Source organism: Mixophyes fleayi, chromosome 2 (genome assembly GCF_038048845.1).
Source record: "Mixophyes fleayi isolate aMixFle1 chromosome 2, aMixFle1.hap1, whole genome shotgun sequence".
Classification (NCBI taxonomy): domain Eukaryota; kingdom Metazoa; phylum Chordata; class Amphibia; order Anura; family Limnodynastidae; genus Mixophyes; species Mixophyes fleayi.
In genome coordinates this window covers 155,266,738-155,287,837 of record NC_134403.1, presented here as the reverse complement: position 1 = coordinate 155,287,837, position 21,100 = coordinate 155,266,738, and the positions used below count along the sequence as shown (strand labels likewise).

The 21,100-nt window shown below is 39.3% G+C and overlaps 1 protein-coding gene across 9 annotated transcripts in view; it reads left to right on the top strand.

Annotated features, from left to right (window-relative positions):
• Nucleotides 1-21,100, top strand: part of DMD (dystrophin) — a 1,967,742-nt gene that overhangs the window by 1,019,651 nt on the left and 926,991 nt on the right. For all 9 annotated transcript variants that reach the window (XM_075200299.1, XM_075200300.1, XM_075200296.1 and 6 more), the window contains one exon: nucleotides 19,634-19,787. In XM_075200299.1, the coding sequence (XP_075056400.1) occupies nucleotides 19,634-19,787 (154 nt within the window). The remainder of the gene's footprint in view (nucleotides 1-19,633; nucleotides 19,788-21,100) is intronic.

Below are 21,100 nucleotides of genomic sequence, written 5' to 3'. Positions count from 1 at the left end.
GATTGCAGCAAATATGTTATATAATTGCACTGTTAGAACATTATACCTGTACTTATGGGAAAGCTTTCAAGGAGGACGTGAGGCAATTGACAATAAAGCCACTTTTTACGGCTGAGGTCCAGCAATGTAACAGAGTATAAGGCTTCCTTCTGGTCTGTAATAAGTGCACTCATTAGTGAAGAGCAACTGTGTATTGCACCTATTAGAGAATCTGTGTCTGCTTACTGGGTCTGGGTGGGAGCAGTCACAGATAGGATTATTGTTTACAACATATATGTTGATATATAATAGAATAACTGTTGATTAGTAGGCTGTTTATTTTAAATAACAGTAGCCTAAAAGGCTTAATACATCAATTTGCATATTGTATAGATAATTCTGAATAATTCTGCAAATGGGTCATGTTTGTCAGCCTTTGCTATCTTTCAATATAAAAATAGATGTGATGAATGTTATGCCATCAACTGTCACAACTGTTATATGAGTGAGCCAGATGAGAAAATGGTACTTACTGCTATCATATTACCTCTTATAACCACCTGTTTTTATAAATTTGTGGAGTGATGCATTTCTGTCACATGTTAATTAGTTATTTGTGCCAGATCGTCCAGTTAAAATTGAACACATAATATAAACAAAATGATTGGTCCCATAGCAATTAGTTCAGATGCTTACTATGTTATCAATACATATTTCATATGGCAATCCTAGTGGCTAGCTAAAGATTGAAAGATATTGAAAACAGTTGTTCTTACATTTTGCACTTGTTGGCCCACCATTATGATGTGCTATGCACAATGACCTACATTGTACATAGCATTCCACGGGCCATGCTTTCTGACTGACAAGATCCATGTAAGCTTTGTAAATCTATGTCTAGCAGTTCAAGAATCAGTTTGACCTTTTCAATAACAGCACATTATTAAGTATCACAGAAGCCTGTGTGATGTCAGAAATGTCTCATAGAATTTCTCTCAGATGTAACTTTTGAGATTGTGAGTTGAATCGATGTGAACATATGTTTAACCCTAGTTAGGATGACAGTACTCCTTGGAGATGTACAATACTTCCATAGGACAGTTATATAACAATACCTGGTTCCTATTTATATCATTGCCTTGGTCTAAAATTCAAAATAAATACAAAATGTTTATTTACTGTTCATTGATACATTACTTTTTTTTTACTTTTAATTTTAGAAATTAAATGATGACTGGTTATGTGTTCTTTGCTGCAAAACTCACTATATAGTTGCAACATCTCTCATGTGGTAACAACAGCTAACAGTGCAAATGTGGTGGAAATCTTAATATATGCACAATTCATTATAATAAAGGGTACATCTTATTATGGTTTGTTCGCACAGTATCTAAACCATGCATAGCATTACATTTGCAAATCTATGCATACATAAGCTATTTTGATGTATATTGTTGCTACTTTCACAATAAGAGAATAAATGAGTCAATTTTAATATCCCTATGGTTATTTTGTATAATTCTTTATAAACTACAGAGGGTAATTAGCTATGGTCTTACACTTCATGCAGTAGCTTTTAAAGAGTATATGCTCTGACATTTTTAGTTCAAATAAGTAAAAACTGTAAAATACATTATATTTTAAGGGAATTTGAAGAATATTACTTTTACAAAAATTATAAATTGGGTTTAGTTCACCCCAACATCCACATCTGCTATTTTCTTCTCTTCCTCTATCTTGTGGTCACTGGCATTTCAGGTCAGTTTGTAACATATTGGCCTCTATTCATGATCTGTTTATCTCTAGATTCTTCAAACTGCATGTCATCACTGAAACCTGCCTATCTGCTGAGGACACTACCTCTCCTGCTGCTCTGTCTTTTGAGGGCATGCCCTTCTCCCATACACCCAGACATGGGGGGAGGCAAGGTAGTGGCATTGGTATACTTCTTTCCCCCTGCTGCTCTTTCCACATTCTTCTTCCAGAATCCTCCCTCTCTTTCTCCAGCTTTAAAGTACACTCCATCAGATTTTTCCATCCAGCCCACCTCCGCGTGGCAGTTATCTACCATCCTCCTGGTCCCGTCTCTCAATTCCTTGATCACTTCACCACTTGGCTCCCTCACTTTCTCTCCTCTCTTCCTCATCTTGGGTGACTTTAATATCCTTTACCATCATTTCACCTCTCTCACCTTCCCTATCCACTAAAGTTAATCTTACCACATTCTCTTCCTCTCTGGTCTCAGTCTTCTCATCCATCACCACCCTTTCTTGCCCTACCACTACACTTCACTCTGTCACCACTCTGTCACAATCAAGCTTGGTCCCTGCCTCAACCGTGGCATTCCAAACTTACCCGCTATCTTCAAAAATGCTCCCGTAATCCAGAACGACTATAAAAAAAAGTCACTCACTCGTGCTGACTTCCTTCACATCACCTTCATACTCACCTCTTACAGTTCTGCCCATTCACTCTCTAAACAATCCTACTTTAAGACTCTCAGTTTCTCCCTATCCTCCATTCCTGTCCCCTTTTTGCAACCTTTAACCCCCTTCTCTCCCCTCCCCCACTCACACTCCTCTCATCGCTCTCTGCTTTCAACTTTACTACCCACTTTACCTGCAAAATTGAGTAATATGTCATGACATCTTCTCCTATCCTTCCCTCCTTAAACCACCCTCTCCCCCCTCCCTACCTATTTTGTCCATCTTCACACCCTCCTCTGTGTATGCTATCTCCAACTCCTGCTCCCCAATGTCACCCCCACTTCCTAGCTCACACTCCTTTTCTTCCTTTAGTATGGAATCTGCATATGAAGTCTGCACCCTTCTCTCCTCCTCACCCCCTTCCATCTGCCCACTGGACCCTCATCAACCTATCCCTCTTTAAACATGCTTTTGTCTCTCCCGTACTCAAAAAAAAGTCCTTTGACCCTGCCTCTCTTTCTAATTACTGCACTATGTCCCTCCTTCCTTTTGCCTCCAAACTTCTTGAAATTCTCACGTCCTTTCTCTGTTTTCACTCTCTCCTTGACCCACTCCAATATGGTTTTAGCTGCCTCCACTCTACCTAAAGTGTCCTCAATAAGTTCACTAAGGACCTTCTCTCTGCTAAATCTAAAAGACACCTCTGCATTCTTATCCTTCTCAACCAATTTGCTATCTTAGATGCTATTGACCACTCCCTCCTTTTGCAAACTTTTAAATCTGTAGACCTCTGTAACACTGTCCTCTCCTGGTTTTCCTCACCATCCCCTCCTTTTCAGTCCATACACCTGACTCCACACTTCCACCTCTTCCCTAACCTGTTGGAGTTCACCAAGGATCCATTCTTGACTCCCTGTACTTCTTCCTCTACACCTCATCTCTTGGTGACCTCTCCTACTCCTTTGGCCTCCAGTACCACCTCTTTGCTGATGATATCTATCTTTCATCCCCTGACCTCTCCCCTTCCCTTATGTCTCATGTCTCCTGCTGTCTCTCGGACATCTCACCTTGGATGTTCCAGTGCTTTCTTAAACTCAATATTTCCAAGACTGAAGTAATCATCTTCCCCCTTCCAGGGCTCCCTAACCCCCCCCCCTCTCTTTCTGTTAATAAAACTACCATCTCTTTCTGTCCCTCAGGTCAGATGCCTAGGGGCCATCCGTGACTCCTCCCTCTCCTTCAAACCTCACATTCAGTCCCTCTCAAAATCCTGCTACTTCCACCTCCAGAATATATCCAATTCTCACGACGGAAGCCACACTCACTTGTATTCAGTCACCTGGATTACTGCAACTTCCTCCTCTCTGGCCTACCCGACTCTCACCTTGCCCCTCTTAAGTCTATCCTGGTTGCTGATGCCACTTTATTTTTCTCTCAGCCTTCCTCCTAATTCTCTTGTATCTGACTTCACCCCAATCGATACCAACCTATTTGTGTCTTCCCTTTTCCTTTAGGATGTAAGCTCTCACAAGCAGGGCTCTTTACTTGTGTACATCTTATAATATTCCATCACCCTCTGCACCTGTTGGCCTGCTTCCCTAGCCCTGCTTTCTTGTGCTCAGACCTACCTACACATTGATCATTACAATCACTCTCACTCACTGTCCAATAAATAATTTGATCTACATTACCATGTTATCTGTATATTATTTTTTCATTCAGTATGTCTGTCAAGCTCCATCTCCGCACTGACACTTGGTGCAGGAGACGGACGCCTGCACCTTCTCAGCAACCACGTCCTGTTGCCTACCAGTGGGACGCTATCTCTGCTCACCTGTCTGCAGCCAGCATGTCTTACTGCCAAAATCTCTCTAACCCTATCAGGAGGCACCTTAGGGTATATAAAGCAGCCTCTGACACATGTCTAGTGCCAGAGTATTAGGTCTTCAGCTTTGCTCTAGCATTTGTTTCTGTATTGCTGTTATTTGGATTCTGACCCCGGCTTGTTCCTGACTTCTCCTTTGGTTCCTGATTCTGGCTTAGAGTGATATTTGGTATTTACCCGGCTTCCTGACCATTCTCCTGCTTCTGATTTGGCTTTATCCGTTCTTCTGGTTTTGACCCGTCTTGCTGACTACTCTTCCATCCTGCCTCCTGGTGAGCTGTCACCGCTGCCTCAATTGTTACCTCTCCAGCTGACTGATACTGAGGGGGACTCCCTTGCAGCAAAGTCCATACCTCCTTGCGGGGGTTCCTGGTGAAAGCCAGGGGCGTGTTAGACTCCGCGCCTCAGTACTCAGTAGCGCCAACTGCTGGCAGGTATCATCAATTCCACCTAGTTATTCTGACAATGTCTAGTCTTTCTATTTTGTTTTCTATGTATCATGCAATGATTTATGGATCATTGTGTTCCGAGTATGTCATGTACGGCGCTGCGGGACCTTTGGTGGCACCTTGTAAATAAAATATAATAATAAGAATAATATTTTTGTTCATTTAGTATGTACTGTAGATCAGCATAAGCTTGCAATGCGCTACAGATTGGCCCAAATTGGACAAGTTCTGGAATTATATGTTTGAAATAAAGTTTTTGAGGGGCACATGCAGGATTTGAAGTGGGGTAGGATGTATCACAGGGCAAAAGAGCAGTTTCATGGGTGCCATACCACCCTGACTTTTTAACAAATACCACAAAACATTGATGTTATATGTAGGGTACATATTAATCCTGCCATCTAGTTTGTACAAACATCATTGCACTGACGTATACTGCGTCAATTCATAGGCTTTTCAGAAGTAATATTAAAGTTCTTTTAACTTTCTAAGCATATTTATATAATTTAAACAAAACTTCTGGGCTTTGAGGTTGTACCCCAACCATAAACACATCAGTGAAGTGATCCTTATGTGGTGGATTATTTTTGTATAGTACTTATATGAATAAATGTGAAACCATTATTACAGCACATGACGAGTACGCAAAATAATCAGTTTATATTGGTGTAGTGAGTGGTGAGCTGGGTTCTATATGTGATGGTAGATTACTATATAGGCATGATGCATGAATAGTGTAGTAGTAAAGTATTATGAATTAACATTCTCTATATCAACTTAAATTGAATTAGTAACATAAGAATAGACAATGGGAGTCACAGTGTACAAGGCTTAATGCATTAAAACCTGCACAACTGCCCACAATCACCAGTTTATAGAAGGCCATTATTGATATTGAAGGCTTAACATGTTTGCCAGCGGAACGTAAATACCTCATATGTTGATGTATTTTGTCATCAATATCTATGTATTAAATCATTGATCTCTGGTGTAAGTCATATGACTGAGCAATTATTGTTTAGTGTGTACATATAACACACACAGATTAGGCAAGTTGAAATGGTGCTTCTTGTTGTTGGTAGATCACATTTTAAAAGCAATTACCCCAGAGCTGCAAAATATTTCTGAACTAATTTGATTTAGGCATTTTAGCCTGTAGATAATATCGGACCAATGTGCTTTTTATGAGCTCTAGTTTCAGATCCAGGCCAGCAAGAGATATTGTAAAATCACAATACTCTTATACTTTATTTTTGAGGGAGTTGAAAATTCAATGAAAACTGGAAAACAAAGCTAACAGATTAAGCAGTTTCAAAAGCCTACACTGCAAACTTTGTTATACCCTAGAATACATAATTAACTTCATCAGATAATCAAAATATTGTTTTGCCTAGGGCGACGAGAAACCTTGCACTGACCCTGCTTGCTGTATGAAATATGGCTGGTGTAATGGTCATTTATTTAGAGATGCAATGCACATATTCTGTGAGTACAATTGTGGTGTCAAGAAAATGTATTGTGGTCCATGTTCCTACCTACATTGGACTATGCATAGATGTATGCAGTGAAATGTAGAATTACTTAATAAACCATAACTGTGCTTTAAAATGAATTAAACGTTTGCACAGAATCATGGGCATGTATAAATGTGCTCTACTTCTAAGTCATGCTCATTGAAAATAACTCCCAATGTATATGTTTATGTTGGTAGGTATTTCAATATGATTTGACATAAACAATGTGGCTGTGTTGGGCAGCATGGTGACACACTGATTAGCATTGTTGCATCATATCGCTATGGCCATGTCTTCTGCTCTGATTAAGACTCTATCTGTATGTTTTCCTTAAGTTTGCACTGGTTTCCTCTCACAATTAAAAAAAAGTAGTTTAATGTTAGTGTGTGTGCTTGTGTGGTAGAGAATTTAGTGGTCTACTTATCGAGCGCCAAGCATATTGAAGATTTCCTATTGCTTCCTGTCACAGCGATAGAAAATGTTCTATTGCACAATTTATCAATAAGAAGTCATAGGAGCAGTAGAAAGATGCTCAACTCCCTGGTGATACTGGCTAGCAGTAGTCCTACAATTGGCCAGCCCTGTGCAGGGGTCACTCTACGCATGTGTGAGCTGACGTGTCAGCTTATGCATGTGCACTGGAACTTGAATGCTGGACTTGGGCTTCCAGTTCCAGATTTGTGTTAAAAATTAATAAATATAAAAAAAATAGAGATGGCGGAAGCTATGGGAGGACAGTGATGGTCCATGATAAATAGAAGGCCCCTGGTGAAGATTACCACCGGTGATAGCCAGCACCAGCCTGGGGGCTTTGATAATTAGGAAAAAGACTAAATTTCAATGTCCTTCTCACATACACCCAGAACTGGGGGGAGGCAAGGTAGTGGCATTGGTATACTTCTTTCCCCCTGCTGCTCTTTCCACAATCTTCTTCCTGAATCCTCCCTCTCTTTCTCAACCTTTAAGGTATACTCCATCCGCTTTTTCCATCCAGCCCACCTCCGCGTTGCAGTTATCTACCAACCTCCTAGTCCCATCTCTCAATTTCTTGATCACTTCACCACTTGGCTCCCTCACTTTCTCTCCTCTCTTCCTCATCTTGGGTGACTTTAATATCCTTTAGCATCATTCAACCCCTCTCACCTTCCCTATCCACCAAAGTTATTCTTACCACATTTTCCTCTTCTCTTGTCTCACTTTTCTCATCCATTATCACCCTTTCTTACCACTACACTTCATTCTGTCACCACGCTTGGTCAGTCCTTGCCTCAACCGTGGCATTCCAAACTTACCTGCTATCTTCAAAAATGCTCCCATAGCGCAGAACGACTCTGAAAAAAGTCACGCACTTGTGCTGACTTCCTTCACATCACCTTCATACTCACCACTTACATTTTTGCCCTATCACTCTCAAAACAATCCTACTTTAAGACTCTCATTTCCTCCCAATCCTCCATCCCTGTCCCCTTTTTGGCGGCTTCCCAAATCCTGGTTGAGGTGGGGCTTAATGACATGATTAGCACCCCCTGCTATGCAGTGGCATGAATCTTAGCATTATATACTATTAGCATGATAGCGTGATGGCATCACTTGCTACCTGACTTCCAAATGGAGTCTATAAAAGTTGTCAAGTATGTGTAATAATCGTTTAATATTTGTTTAAGTAAATAATATACACAAACATATGCCACAATAACCTCACTGAAATGTTTAGGATTTGCAGGATCCTGGAGTTCCCAAAGCCAAGAAATTTTGATTAAAAGATGTAATGATGCTTAGAAAGTTAGAAGAACTGTAATAACACTTCCAAGAAGCCTTTTAATTGAAACAGCACATTTCAATGTGGTGACTGTTATACACTATACTGGGACAGGATTAATATTTACCTAACATGTATCAAATGTTGGGGCATTTGTCAAAATGTAATGGTGGTATGACTATGGCACAACACTGGTGTTCTCCCCTGTGGTACTTTCCATCCACCATTCAAAATCCTTCTGTCATTTACAAATATAATATAGGTTGAATTGTCCAGTGAATGAATGTTTAAGGGAATTCTCTTGTTTAAAAGGATGGTGTATGTGGAAAATACAACATAAAAACTATTTTTAGACATGTACCATCGTCGTTACTATGTCTACCTTAAAGAAAAATACTGGTTTTAAGATTGAAGTAATAGTTAGAATTGTACAACCAAACGCAAGAGATATACAGATATCACCAGTGAATGAACTCCCAAAGCCAGCAAATGAACACACAAGTCCGGTGAATAAATAATGTGACTTCCTTTAATCAAACAAAGGCAACAGATCAACTTAAATAGATGGTATATTCAATCCAACTTGAATGCATTAAAATTGAAATGTTCATTCACTGTACGATTCACCCTATATTACTATATTACTTATTTGAACTAAATATATGTCAGTGCCTATAGCAGTAGTGGCCAACCAATTAGAGACCAAGAGCCAAAAAATATCTATAGATGTGATACCCCAAAATCTGAGTACCCTGGGGTGTATCTATATGTTTTTAATTTGTTAATTTAATTTGTTAATTGTTAAAAGTGTTTATAAAGATTTAAAAATATATATATATTTCTTGAGGGAGAAGTGACAGTTGGGAGTGGTTGGTGGTTGCCGGGGGTGACAGTGGGGAGTGGTTGGTGGTTGCCGGGGGCGACAGAGCGAGAGGAGTGTGATACTCAGGACCGCTGAGAGAGATCCCTGTGTCTGGATAGACTGAGAGAGAAAAATAGGGACAGAATGAAAATGGGACAAAGTGACATATAAGCAGAGAAAAAGTGAAGAAAGTGTAAGAAGAGAAGAAGTGAGCCAAAGAGAGGTGTGAGGAAAAAGGAAAGTGCTGAAAATAAATAAGCAGTAGAGAGATGTGTGACATCACACTAAACAGATGTGGTAGTCGAGACTGATGGGATTTCCTTCCCCTACCTTGTCCTCCAGACATGAGTCAGGTTCTTTTTTTTTGGTCGGATATCCGGTGGTCAGGAGATAATTACTTCAATGAAAGGGACAAGGATTGGTCAAATAACTTAGGTTTATTAATAATGCGGTAAAGATAATTTTGGCCACCACGCCACTGACCCCTTCAACTCAATGGTAATGACAAAATATTAATTTGATCAACATAGAGCACAATAGCATTTAACATATAATATACACCTGGTGAGTATAAGGCACAATAGCGATAACATCTTCAATAACAATAAATCAATTTTAGGTAAATCACTTAACATTAACATTCAACTAAAACATTTGGGGCACCAATATTATCCCTGGTAACGTTACCATATTTTACACTCAGTCCTGGGCTGACCTGTGCACAGGAATTTTATAGTACATTAAATCTGTCAGCATGGAGGAAAGCAAGTGGAGGAATCTGTGACAAAGGTGATTTGCAGACCTACTGTATTTTCAACAAGACTTCCTTCATATGATGGACTTCCAGCAGTAATACCTCTTATCTCTCTCAGCCTGTTCCTGAGGTAGTGAGCAGCTACATGGAAAGATTCAACTCAGATTTCTTATCTCTCAGTCTGTCTTCTTGTCACTCATAAACCTCATCTCTCTCCCTCAGAAGTCTAGAGCTTTCCTCTCCCCACTGCCTTCTGGGAGTTCACAGTTATTACCAAACTCCTCCTCCCTGCACATCATCCTGGACACGCCTCTTCAGTTCAACTGACAACTGTCATTCCCACTGTGTCTCTCTCAGCCTCTATTAACCCCTTGTAGCTCTGCATTTCAAAAGCGTTTATGTACTTCCTCTGTGCTGTTTAACAGGGTTTTGGGACACCACACAGAGACTGAGCTATGTACTAAGGACAGTATGAGAGGAGAGAAAATAGAGAGGTCTGTGAATACACACAAAAGAGACTGTGTAATACAAAAGATCACCAGTTTATTTGGCGTGAAAAAGTAATTTATGGGCCCCAACCACGTGCACCACTTCTACAAATAAATATTGAAATATATAATGTAGGTCTTAAAGTTGTATGGAGAAATTAAGTTATATATATTAATATTAGAGATGTCAGTGATATTATTAGTATGGTGAATTTAAAGGTTTGTCAATTGTAAATAGTTTTGAAATGATAAGATATTGTTAAAAAAATAATTGTTTGCTGCTAATATAAATATCAGAATAATTAATAATAATAAAAGGAAGTTAGTTAAGAATACACTTGTGTCATTTTAAATTTCTGGATAAATCTCCTTACCTCTCTGGTGCAATTTCAATGTATTACTCTAAATAACACCACACGGGGTATTACAAAGATACCGTAAAGAGATGACTTTTAACTTATATACAGTATATGTGTAGATATTTACAGTATCGCACATACATACATACATACCGCACACACATACTTTGAAAATATAACAATTTACCATATCATGCTAAGCGAAAAGGAATATATCTAACATTGTCCAAAATGTTCAGGATAATCATCAAATCAGCACAGCTCTGCACTGCACAGCTCCTGCATTGCTGCAGTGCACAACTCTGGCCTTGCTGCTGTGTCCAGCTGAGGACCTTGCTGCAGTGCACAACTCTGGCCTTGCTGCTGTGTCCAGCTGAGGACCTTGCTGCTGTGTCCAGCTGAGGACCTTGCTGCTGTGTCCAGCTGAGGACCTTGCTGCTGTGTCCAGCTGAGGACCTTGCTGCTGTGTCCAGCTGAGGACCTTGCTGCTGTGTCCAGCTGAGGACCTTGCTGCTGTGTCCAGCTGAGGACCTTGCTGCTGTGTCCAGCTGAGGACCTTGCTGCTGTGTCCAGCTGAGGACCTTGCTGCTGTGTCCAGCGGAAGAGGGTCCAAAAGGTTACTTACACTCTCTTCACAATAGCTCACACTGCTACTGCATCCACAATCACTGAGGAAGAAACTGTTGAAGGGATAAAAGAAATTACATAAATGGCCAACATGCTCCTCAGTCATTTTTACATACACAACAGACCTCCCCACGTCTTTCATATGCACATCAGCCTCCCCATGTCATCTGACCTCTCCACATGTCATCAAATCTTACCACATGCCCCAGAAATGCCCATAAGATATCCCAAAATGCCCCATACATGCCATTAGATGTCTCCACATGCTCCTACATGCCAATCGGTCTCACAACATCCCCCATCCATAGCAATCAGCAAGCCCACATGCCCCTTAAATACCATCAGATGCCCATCAGACCATGCTACATGCCCCTTATATACAATCAGACCTCAACATGTGCCCATCAGACCACCCCACATAAGATCCCCCAGAGGCCCATCAGCTTCCCCAATTTGTATTAAATCTAACAATATGCTCCTTACTTACCTTTCAAAGAGAGCACACAGCCTGGAGCCTGCAACTTGCCACCTCTCCTGAGAGACAGCATGCTTCACTGTCATCTCCCTCTTCCCTGATTGGACTGACTGCATTGTGCAGGGGAGGTTACATGACCGGAGAGTTGCACTGGCTGGGGACTGATCTGCCCTTCCAGTATTGGAGCCACATGTGACATTTAAAAGAGCCGAGGGTTGGTCATCCCTGGCCTTTAGCCTTCGTTAGCTTTAAAACATACTGCATGGACTGTAAATGGTCTCCACAGTTTATAAAGTATTAATAAAAAATAACCATAGGAATACTAAAAGTGACTCATTGATTATATTATTGTGAATGTAGATATAGTAGATGCAAAAATAGCTTTTGCTTGCATGGTTCTGCATCATAATTATATGCATGGTCTAGATACTGTGTGAATAAAGCATATTAAATGTGCAAAGAGTAATAAAACGTGTTGGGAGATATCAGCAGCAAGAGCTACTGCTGGATCTCATGCTGCTACATATGAACCTTAAATATGTGTTTGCCAATATACAAAATAAAACTATATGAAGTACTTACTAGTGGATATCAATCGATCTTGCCCTTCTCACACCATTACTAACAGTATCTAGCAACAGCCTTGATGGTGACCCAGAGGACATTTATATAAACACAGTCAAAGATAGTGTTATGGAAATGTTTAGATTGTCTTAAAGGAAATCAACCTGATTTATGGCAGGAAGCCAATCCATATCAGCTATGTTGGGACTTCTAAGAAATCTAAACAGTATTATTATATTATTATATTTTGTGATGGAAGCTATAGATTGTACCTTGTGATCGAGTTCACCATAAAGCTAATATGTTTAGTGTGCACATGCACAACACAACTTTTGCAGGATACAGACTTAAACATGACATATTTCTCACATTTTAAAGTACAATTATGGTTTATTTTAACAGAGAACAAAATAAAATGTGGTTGTGGCATTTATAGGGCACCCTGTCACTTAGTACTTAGTAACACCTCCTTCAGCAGAAATCACAGCTTCCAAGCAATTCTTGTTGCCAGCTATCAGTCTTTCTATTCTTGCTTTAGAAACATTTTTCTTACTGCACTGTTTCAGATCTCCCCACAAATTTTAATTTTCATATTTAAAACTGAGGACTGTAAAGGACATTCCAAACCTTAATCTTTTATTGTTATAAGTACTACATTCTGAAGTATATGTTGAATTGTTGTGTTGATCCAGGGCCTGATTCATTAAGGATCTTAAATGAAGAGGTATCTTATTTCAGTCTCCTGGACAAAACCATGTTACAATGCAAGGAGTGCAGTTTCTGTTTTGCACATAAGTTAAATACTGACTGTGTTTTCATGTAGCATACAAATATCAACTTTAAATTTCAGTGTACAAAAAAGCTATCAAGTATTTGTGTGCTAGATGAAAAAACAGACAGTATTTAACTTATGTGCAAAACAGAATACTAATTTGCACCCCTTGCATTGTAACATGGTTTTGTCCAGGAGACTGAAATAAGATAGCTCTTCATTTAAGATCCTTAATGAATCAGGCCCCCAATCTTTATTTCAGCTTTGATTTCTCCACTGAGCCTGGGACATTAGCTCCTAGGATTTGTTCATATTTAGTTGAATCTATTCTGCTTTCCATCCGGACAATATCTCCCATGCTGTGGTCTGCCACATAACCCAAAAACGTAATAGATCCAACTATATGCTTATCGGTTTGTAAGGTGTTATTTTCTACAAATGCTTCACCTGTTATTCGGTGTCAATCTAACCTTTTTGTTTTGCATGTTTGACCAGTTATTGAGCAGTGCTATCAGCAATATTTCTGGATCATGGTTTCACTTCAGCAGTTCCCCTTAACTACTGTTTCTCAATGATCCACTTGTTTAGGTAGTAGTGCAGCTTTAAGAATCCGACTTCGACTTGGAAACTGAAGTTATAAGTCAAATAACTATATATTTTGATGTTTGATGAATCCATTGTGTTTGATGGTGCTATATGTGTTTGAAGTTGTGAAAAAAAGCACATTGTTTAATACCATTGCTCTGTAGCTGCAATCTTTGCTTTCAACCATAACATCTATACAAGTATACTTATATGGAAAGACGTATAGTATGCACTGTGTTTTCTACAAAGCATATTTTATTACCCATTAACTATTGTGTCTACAGGGCTGTCATTGTAAAGGTGATTTATGTGCCTGGATCATTTATAATGTGTATAAGTTAAGACTTCACAGTAATAGACATATTAGCTTCCTAGGAGGTCATGTAGGCTTTTTACATAAATGACACAGCACGGTAACAGATACATTTTAACATGAAATTACAGTGTGAAGTAGCAGTTGAATGTTAACACTCAGTACTAGTATGGAGTAACAGATGAATTACAATACACTATATCAGTGTGGAGAGACTGATGGATCACAATAATCCATTATTAGTATGGAATAACAGATAAATGAAAAACACTTAATACTAGTGTAAAATAACAGTACCCTGTACTAGATTATAGTACCGGATGAATGGTAACATTAGTATTAGTGCGGAATAGCAGATGTGTGTGCACTTGCAGTCGGACTGTGTGACAGAAAATATGAACTAAAGGAGGATTAATCTATATGTTATGATCTACTTTATGTCTTTGGCAAACCCTTCATAAGGTATATACAATATCAAGCCCTGCAGGAACCAGATGCTCAGTTACAGCAGTCAGCTTGCGCACTTTACTACAATGTATTTGTGCTATGCGTTGCAATTTATAATAAACAACGGATAAAAACACATGCACCTCAGTTTTTCACATTACTTCGCCTATAAAAAGGTGAAAGGATAAATAAAGTTGAATTAGTTCTGGTGCAATTAGATGAAGATGACCTGAATTAAAATACAACGTTTTCCTTAACAGTGCTTGTTTTATTGGGCTGATCCCTTGATGCAACTAAAAAAATGAATGCTCTCCTGCTCAGGTGGACCTTGTTGGGGTTGTCCTAATGATTGAGCTTGTAGAGAAGAGGCATACAAGAACTACAAGTTTTAGCAGGAGGATCTCCTGCTCAATTTGGTAATTGCACCTTGGCACCCGCTGAATTATAGGATACTACAAGCACTAATAAGTAAAACATACCTATTTTATCTTAGACTACCTACTTTCACTCTAAAACTATTACTTCTTGAGAGACTAAGCAAAGCACCCCATAGAATAATATTATTTGAATAAAACTTTAATCATTAGGATATAGTATACAGCATGGGCAGGACACAATATTGTCATTATCTAATGTTCTATATGGAGTGGTCTGTTGGGAGATTTTTATATCATTCACTTTCTATTGAGCATCGGCTATAATACATTAAAAGATAACTTAGCTCAAAAGGGAATATTTGGCTTTGAGTGGGGTGCCATATTTCCCTGTGGTCCGATGTCCCCTCTGATCTGGGGGGCATTCGGATATCTGCTGCGGTCCAGTGATGCTCTAACCAGATCCACTGAAATGCTGGACTCTAAGTAACAAGGAATTATAGTTTACACACTGATTATTACATTTAATGTGTAGGTTTATATACTAGTACCTTAATCTAACTTAACCTTTTTAGTCCTAACCAAATTTATTTTTCTTATTGACTTGCATATTTAAAGCAATATTTGATGTATTTAATTGCTGTTATGTAGCAATGAATGACAGTTACAACTAGAGATGGTCACTGACCCCCGTGTTTTGGTTTTGGATTCGGTTTTGGATCTGGATTACCGTTGTGTTTTGGTTTTGGTTTTGGTTTTGCAAAACCGCCATTGCGTGTTTTGGTTTTGGTTTTGGTTTTGTTTGGTTTTGTTTTGCAATTTGTTATAAAAATTACATTTATTGGTGCTAAAATAACATAATTTAGGTATTATTTTGTAGCTACATTATTATTAACCTCAGTAACACTAATTTCCAGTCATTTTTTATTCAATTTTGAACACCTCCTATGTCACAATATGATTTTCATACACTTGAAAAGAAAAATTGCTGCAGTTCTTGCCAGTGATAACAAAAAGGCCATTGTCATGCCTGGGCATAAGACCAAAAATCCACTCTTAAGTGTGGAATTATTTTTACACGAATCCTGGCAAGAGTTGTCTATCCATTTGTAGCATTTTGAAAGCCACACTCAGTAGAGGTAGGGACCTTAACCATCTGGGATCCTCATCCATGTTTCGTCATTTTTCAGCGAGTTATTGGAAAACTGTTGGGAAAATCAGAAACTTCGGTTAAAAAAAAAATAACAACAAGCATTCCAGCATAATCTACCTCCCTTCTCTCATCTACATCCCAGCACCTGCAGTCTTCCCCCCCAACAATTGGCAGTTAAACAATCCTCTGCAAGAGGAAGCAAGAATGAAACCTGTCACCCAGTCGCAAAGCGGATCACAGACGCCCTGGGTACTATGCTAGTGTTAGATCTGCGTCCAATGTTCACTATTAATACAGTTGGTTTAAGACATTTAATTGAGGTGTTATGTCCCTGTTAGCAAATGTCATCACTATACCATTTTACTAGAAAAGCTAATTCTCTCCTGTACCGAAAGTTTACTAAAAATGTCATTATTGGGTGACAAAATGGTATTCTACCCACTGTACACTTAACCACAGATATGTGTACAAGCGTAACTGGGCAAACAAAATATTATATGATTGTGAAAGCCCACTGGGTTGGTCATTCGCCTTCCCCAGCATGGACAGCAGCAGCATGTACCCAGGTACATCACATTTTTGAGAAGTAGGCTACTCTGTGTATCAGCAGCTTCACTAAGAGGCATACAGCTGACAAACTGTTCCAAAAACTAAGGGATGTCATTGAAAGATGGCTAATCCTGCTTGGAGTCTCCTGAGGATATGTCATTTCTGATTACGACCCCAATATTGGTCCAGCATTACAGCGGGGCTGAATTCCATCACATTTCCTGTTTTGCACACACTATCAACTTGGTGTTACAGAACTTTTGAAAAATGACATGCAGGAGATGCTGTTTGTGTCCATAAACATTTAGGGTCAATTTGTGGTTTCTGCAACAGCATGTAGGAGAATACAGCAGCTGCAAGAAGATTAGCATTTGAGGGGAATATACTTTAGTCCAGCGAAGTAGTTACCTGTGAAGAAAGTGCAGACACGGTTAGCTTGAGTCAAGTGATTGCCTTAATAATAGATTTTGAAAAGGTGCTACATAAAATTATAGTGTGCAATAAAACAAAGTAAATGTGCTAACTATATTTTAATTGTAGATGAAATACTTAATTTTCTTTGCAAGGATCCCAGACTTATCAACATCTTGTTGGGACGTCTTCTCCTTCAGTTTCTCTGGCAACTGCTTGTAGTAAAAGAAATTGCTTTCCCAAGACACCCAGTGGTGATGCAGATGAGTCCGCTAAACATTTTGATATTTGCTGTGCTGTAAAAGAATTGCCCAAAAACCGTGACAGCTCTGCCCTAAAATCAACTAGTCATTCCCTTTGGAAGGCCATTATCAGCAATTACATCATACTACACAGACTTCTATGATATTGGGATATTGGGATGAATTAGTATTGTTGGAGGAAGATTATCACTAAACCCTGCCACCTCTCCAGTTTCGCAGTGAGCTATGGTACAATAAAATGTAACTGCAGATTTAGACCAAGACTGTCAGCCCTATTATTTCTATTTCAGCAATTACAATTAGCAATGGAGCAATGGAGCTCTTCTCTTTGGGTGTTACCTATATAACGCAGCACAATTTGCCTGCAAATTCTACAGACAAGCCTGCTTGTCTTCCTCTCCATCAATGACTCTTAGCAATTGAGCACTCGTCTTTGGGTGTATATTACACCCAAACATTATTAGTGAAAATTATGAAAAATACAGTTTAATCCCTGATAGGCCCTCCACCATCCTTTGCATGTTAATAGTAGGATTGGTTGGAATTATGGTCAAGGTCACACATTTTTTTGACAAATCCTTCAAACCAGCCCAGATGTCAAACTGTTGTGGTCTGCCCCCTGCGTCATCCCTGCTTGTGTTTGGAAAGTGCATATTGGTGCCAGAACCTCACATGCCAGAACTGCTCCCACTGGTGCCACACTGCTGCAGGACTTACACAATCAACCGCATCCTCATCGTCGGATACCCAAATCTCCCCCACATCCTCTTCTAAAGACAAAGTGTCATCCTCACTTGGTGTATCACCGGCTACACTCGGGCTGTTCAGGCACATATCAGCAGAACTGCTGAAAGGGCCCTTCTTTATGGGTAGACTAACAGAATGGTCACGATTAGACATCCCACTGTTGGATGGACTCTCCACAGGGATTGTTGTCATTTGTGAATCAGAGCAAATATTCTCCTGTAATGCCTCACTGTTATCTTGCAGCTCGGCTTTGACGCGTAACAGTAGTTGTGCACCAATTGTAGGCTGGGTAACTTTTTGGGATCTGCCACTAATAGCCAAAGGTGAAGGCCTCATTCTCTCTTTGCCACTGCGTGTGTAGAATGGCATGCTTGCAATTTTTTTTTTATCGTCACTTAACTTTTGCTCAGTTACACTTCTTTTTCGCTTCAATACAGTAAATTTTTTTTTGGTTTTTGTTTTTTGCACTAATTTGAAAACACTCTGTTGTTTGACATCGCCTTGGCCAGATGACGTACTGGGAACACTAACATCAGGACTGGTGACAGAACCTGGTTGCTCATTTAGATCATATGTGGACTGCTTTGAATCCATTGCGTAGATACTGCTGACAGATATGACTTTTGACAGCCAGAAATATTAATGCACAATTAGGGAGGACACCCCAAAAACACTGAGGAGTGCTAAAATTTATTGAGTAGATACTGCTGACAGATATGACTTTTGACAGCCAGAAATATTAATGCACAATTAGAGAGGACACCCCAAAAACACTGAGGAGTGCTTAAAATTATTGAGTAGATACTGCTGACAGATATGACTTTTGACAGCCAGAAATATTAATGCACAATTAGAGAGGACACCCCAAAAACACTGAGGAGTGCTTAAATTTATTGAGTAGATACTGCTGACAGATATGACTTTTGACAGCCAGAAATATTAATGCACAATTAGAGAGGACACCCCAAAAACACTGAGGAGTGCTAACATTTATTGAGTAGATACTGCTGACAGATATGACTTTTGACAGCCAGAAATATTAATGCACAATTAGGGAGGACACCCCAAAAACACTGAGGAGTGCTAAAATTTATTGAGTAGATACTGCTGACAGATATGACTTTTGACAGCCAGAAATATTAATGCACAATTAGAGAGGACACCCCAAAAACACTGAGGAGTGCTTAAAATTATTGAGTAGATACTGCTGACAGATATGACTTTTGACAGCCAGAAATATTAATGCACAATTAGAGAGGACACCCCAAAAACACTGAGGAGTGCTTAAAATTATTGAGTAGATACTGCTGACAGATATGACTTTTGACAGCCAGAAATATTAATGCACAATTAGAGAGGACACCCCAAAAACACTGAGGAGTGCTAACATTTATTGAGTAGATACTGCTGACAGATATGACTTTTGACAGCCAGAAATATTAATGCACAATTATGGGGGACAACCCAAAAGCGCTGGGGAGTGCCAAATATGAAGAAAAAATAATAAACCTCTATCCTCCTCTCTGCACTAGCGATTTTGGTTAGAGCAATTGCAAGAACAATATTGTATTCTTTCTCTGTCCCTGCTCTAATTAGCCTATGACTACACCCTGCTCTCTCCCTCTGTCAAATGGCGATGGATTGCTGTGGAGGCGTGTATTTATAAAGTTGAAGTATCGCGAGAACCGAGTCCCGAGATCCGACGACGTCACAATGACGTTCGGCCTCGATTTGGATTCGGAATTGGCGGGAGAGTACCGAGCTGCTCAGCTCGGTACTCGGATACCCAAAGTTCGGGTGGGTTCGGTTCTCGGAGAACCGGACCCGCCCATCTCTAGTTACAACTTTGTTTAAAATATTTGTTGTTCTCATCAACAGGAAATTTGACAGATCTCTGGAAAAATGGATGAAACTGCAGGATGACATGAGTAACCTCAACCAATGGCTAAACGAAGCAGAGACAATTCTGTCTGAGTATCAAGAGGATGTAAGGGATTCAGATCAGTCCAAACAACACCAGAAGAGGATGAAGGTAGGACTGACAGACAGTTATCACTTTTACTTCTCTACATTGTTAATATTATTACAGGCTTTAAGGGTGCTATTTAGAATATATACCATTTAATACTTCAGAGAACGGGCAATATGGTGAAGCTATTACCAATGTTTGATACTTTTTTGCACAGTAGTTTTGTGCACTTGTATTTGATTTGTTTTGTATTGTTTTGTGCATTTACTGACATCTTAGTTATTGCAAATCTATGGTCAGAATTATGTTATCTGGAAGTCTGTGAACAAACAGTAGTTACAGAAAAGTGACTTGTTTTGTATTAAATCTAGTTCTGTTGCTCAGTAACTTTCAGGGACATATCGAGAGACATTTATAAAAACTAGTGTACATGTAACTGTAAAAAAAGTGTGAATTATAGCAAATTATTAGATGATTTCTTTCATTTTCTAAACTGTGGTATAATACGTTAAGTGTGTCTGACACAGCAATCTCCATTGTCCATTAATAGCAGATTCCCATCTGCTCCAAGACGGAGGCTTCCCGCTTGCCTCCAATCCCCTCCTCGCACAATACCCCTGCCACGTGCCCTGATCTCACTTACTCTAATCTCACACTAGACGAAAGATCGCTGTCTACCATAAGTTCAGCACACTCATCTCCTGAAGTATTTGGTGCTTGGTGTTGTTATATCCCCACTTCAAATCTAAGGACACATAGAAAAGCTGGAGATGAAGATTGACAACAAAAATGTCTTCTGACCTTAGTCATATGCACCAAAATTTACAATTAGAGTCTAGTTGGTTGCTAAGAGTTACAGCACATATCTACTTTGCCTTGTTACCTGTGCACTAGTTTGAATTAATATCTCTCATTATGTTTGTGCTTTTATCCATTCACGTGATCGTTTCATGTAGATAGTTAATCATTTATTGCCACCATTCTGAAGTGTGACATTACCTTTTTTACCTACTTTTCATCCCATAGTGTAATTAAACTTAATGAACAAATACAGAGCAAATCCAATTTGATGAAGCTGACAATATATAAGAATTGTGGCTATTTCCTGATCTAACAAATTATGTATGCAGATATCATTTATATATTCTATATGAAGAAACGCTGTGTCCTCCGTGAATCACATTGGCATTTTTTTTCGGAACAAATTGTTTCTACTTTATTATATATGTGAAATTTATTCCACTTTATGAATTTGGCACAGAACTTGTGCACCCAATCCATAGATGGGCTCATATTTTCCTGACTGCTTGTTACGGCTGCCCTGATAAATGTCACTGCTGACACAGGAATGTATATGGCGTGATCATTGTCTATGA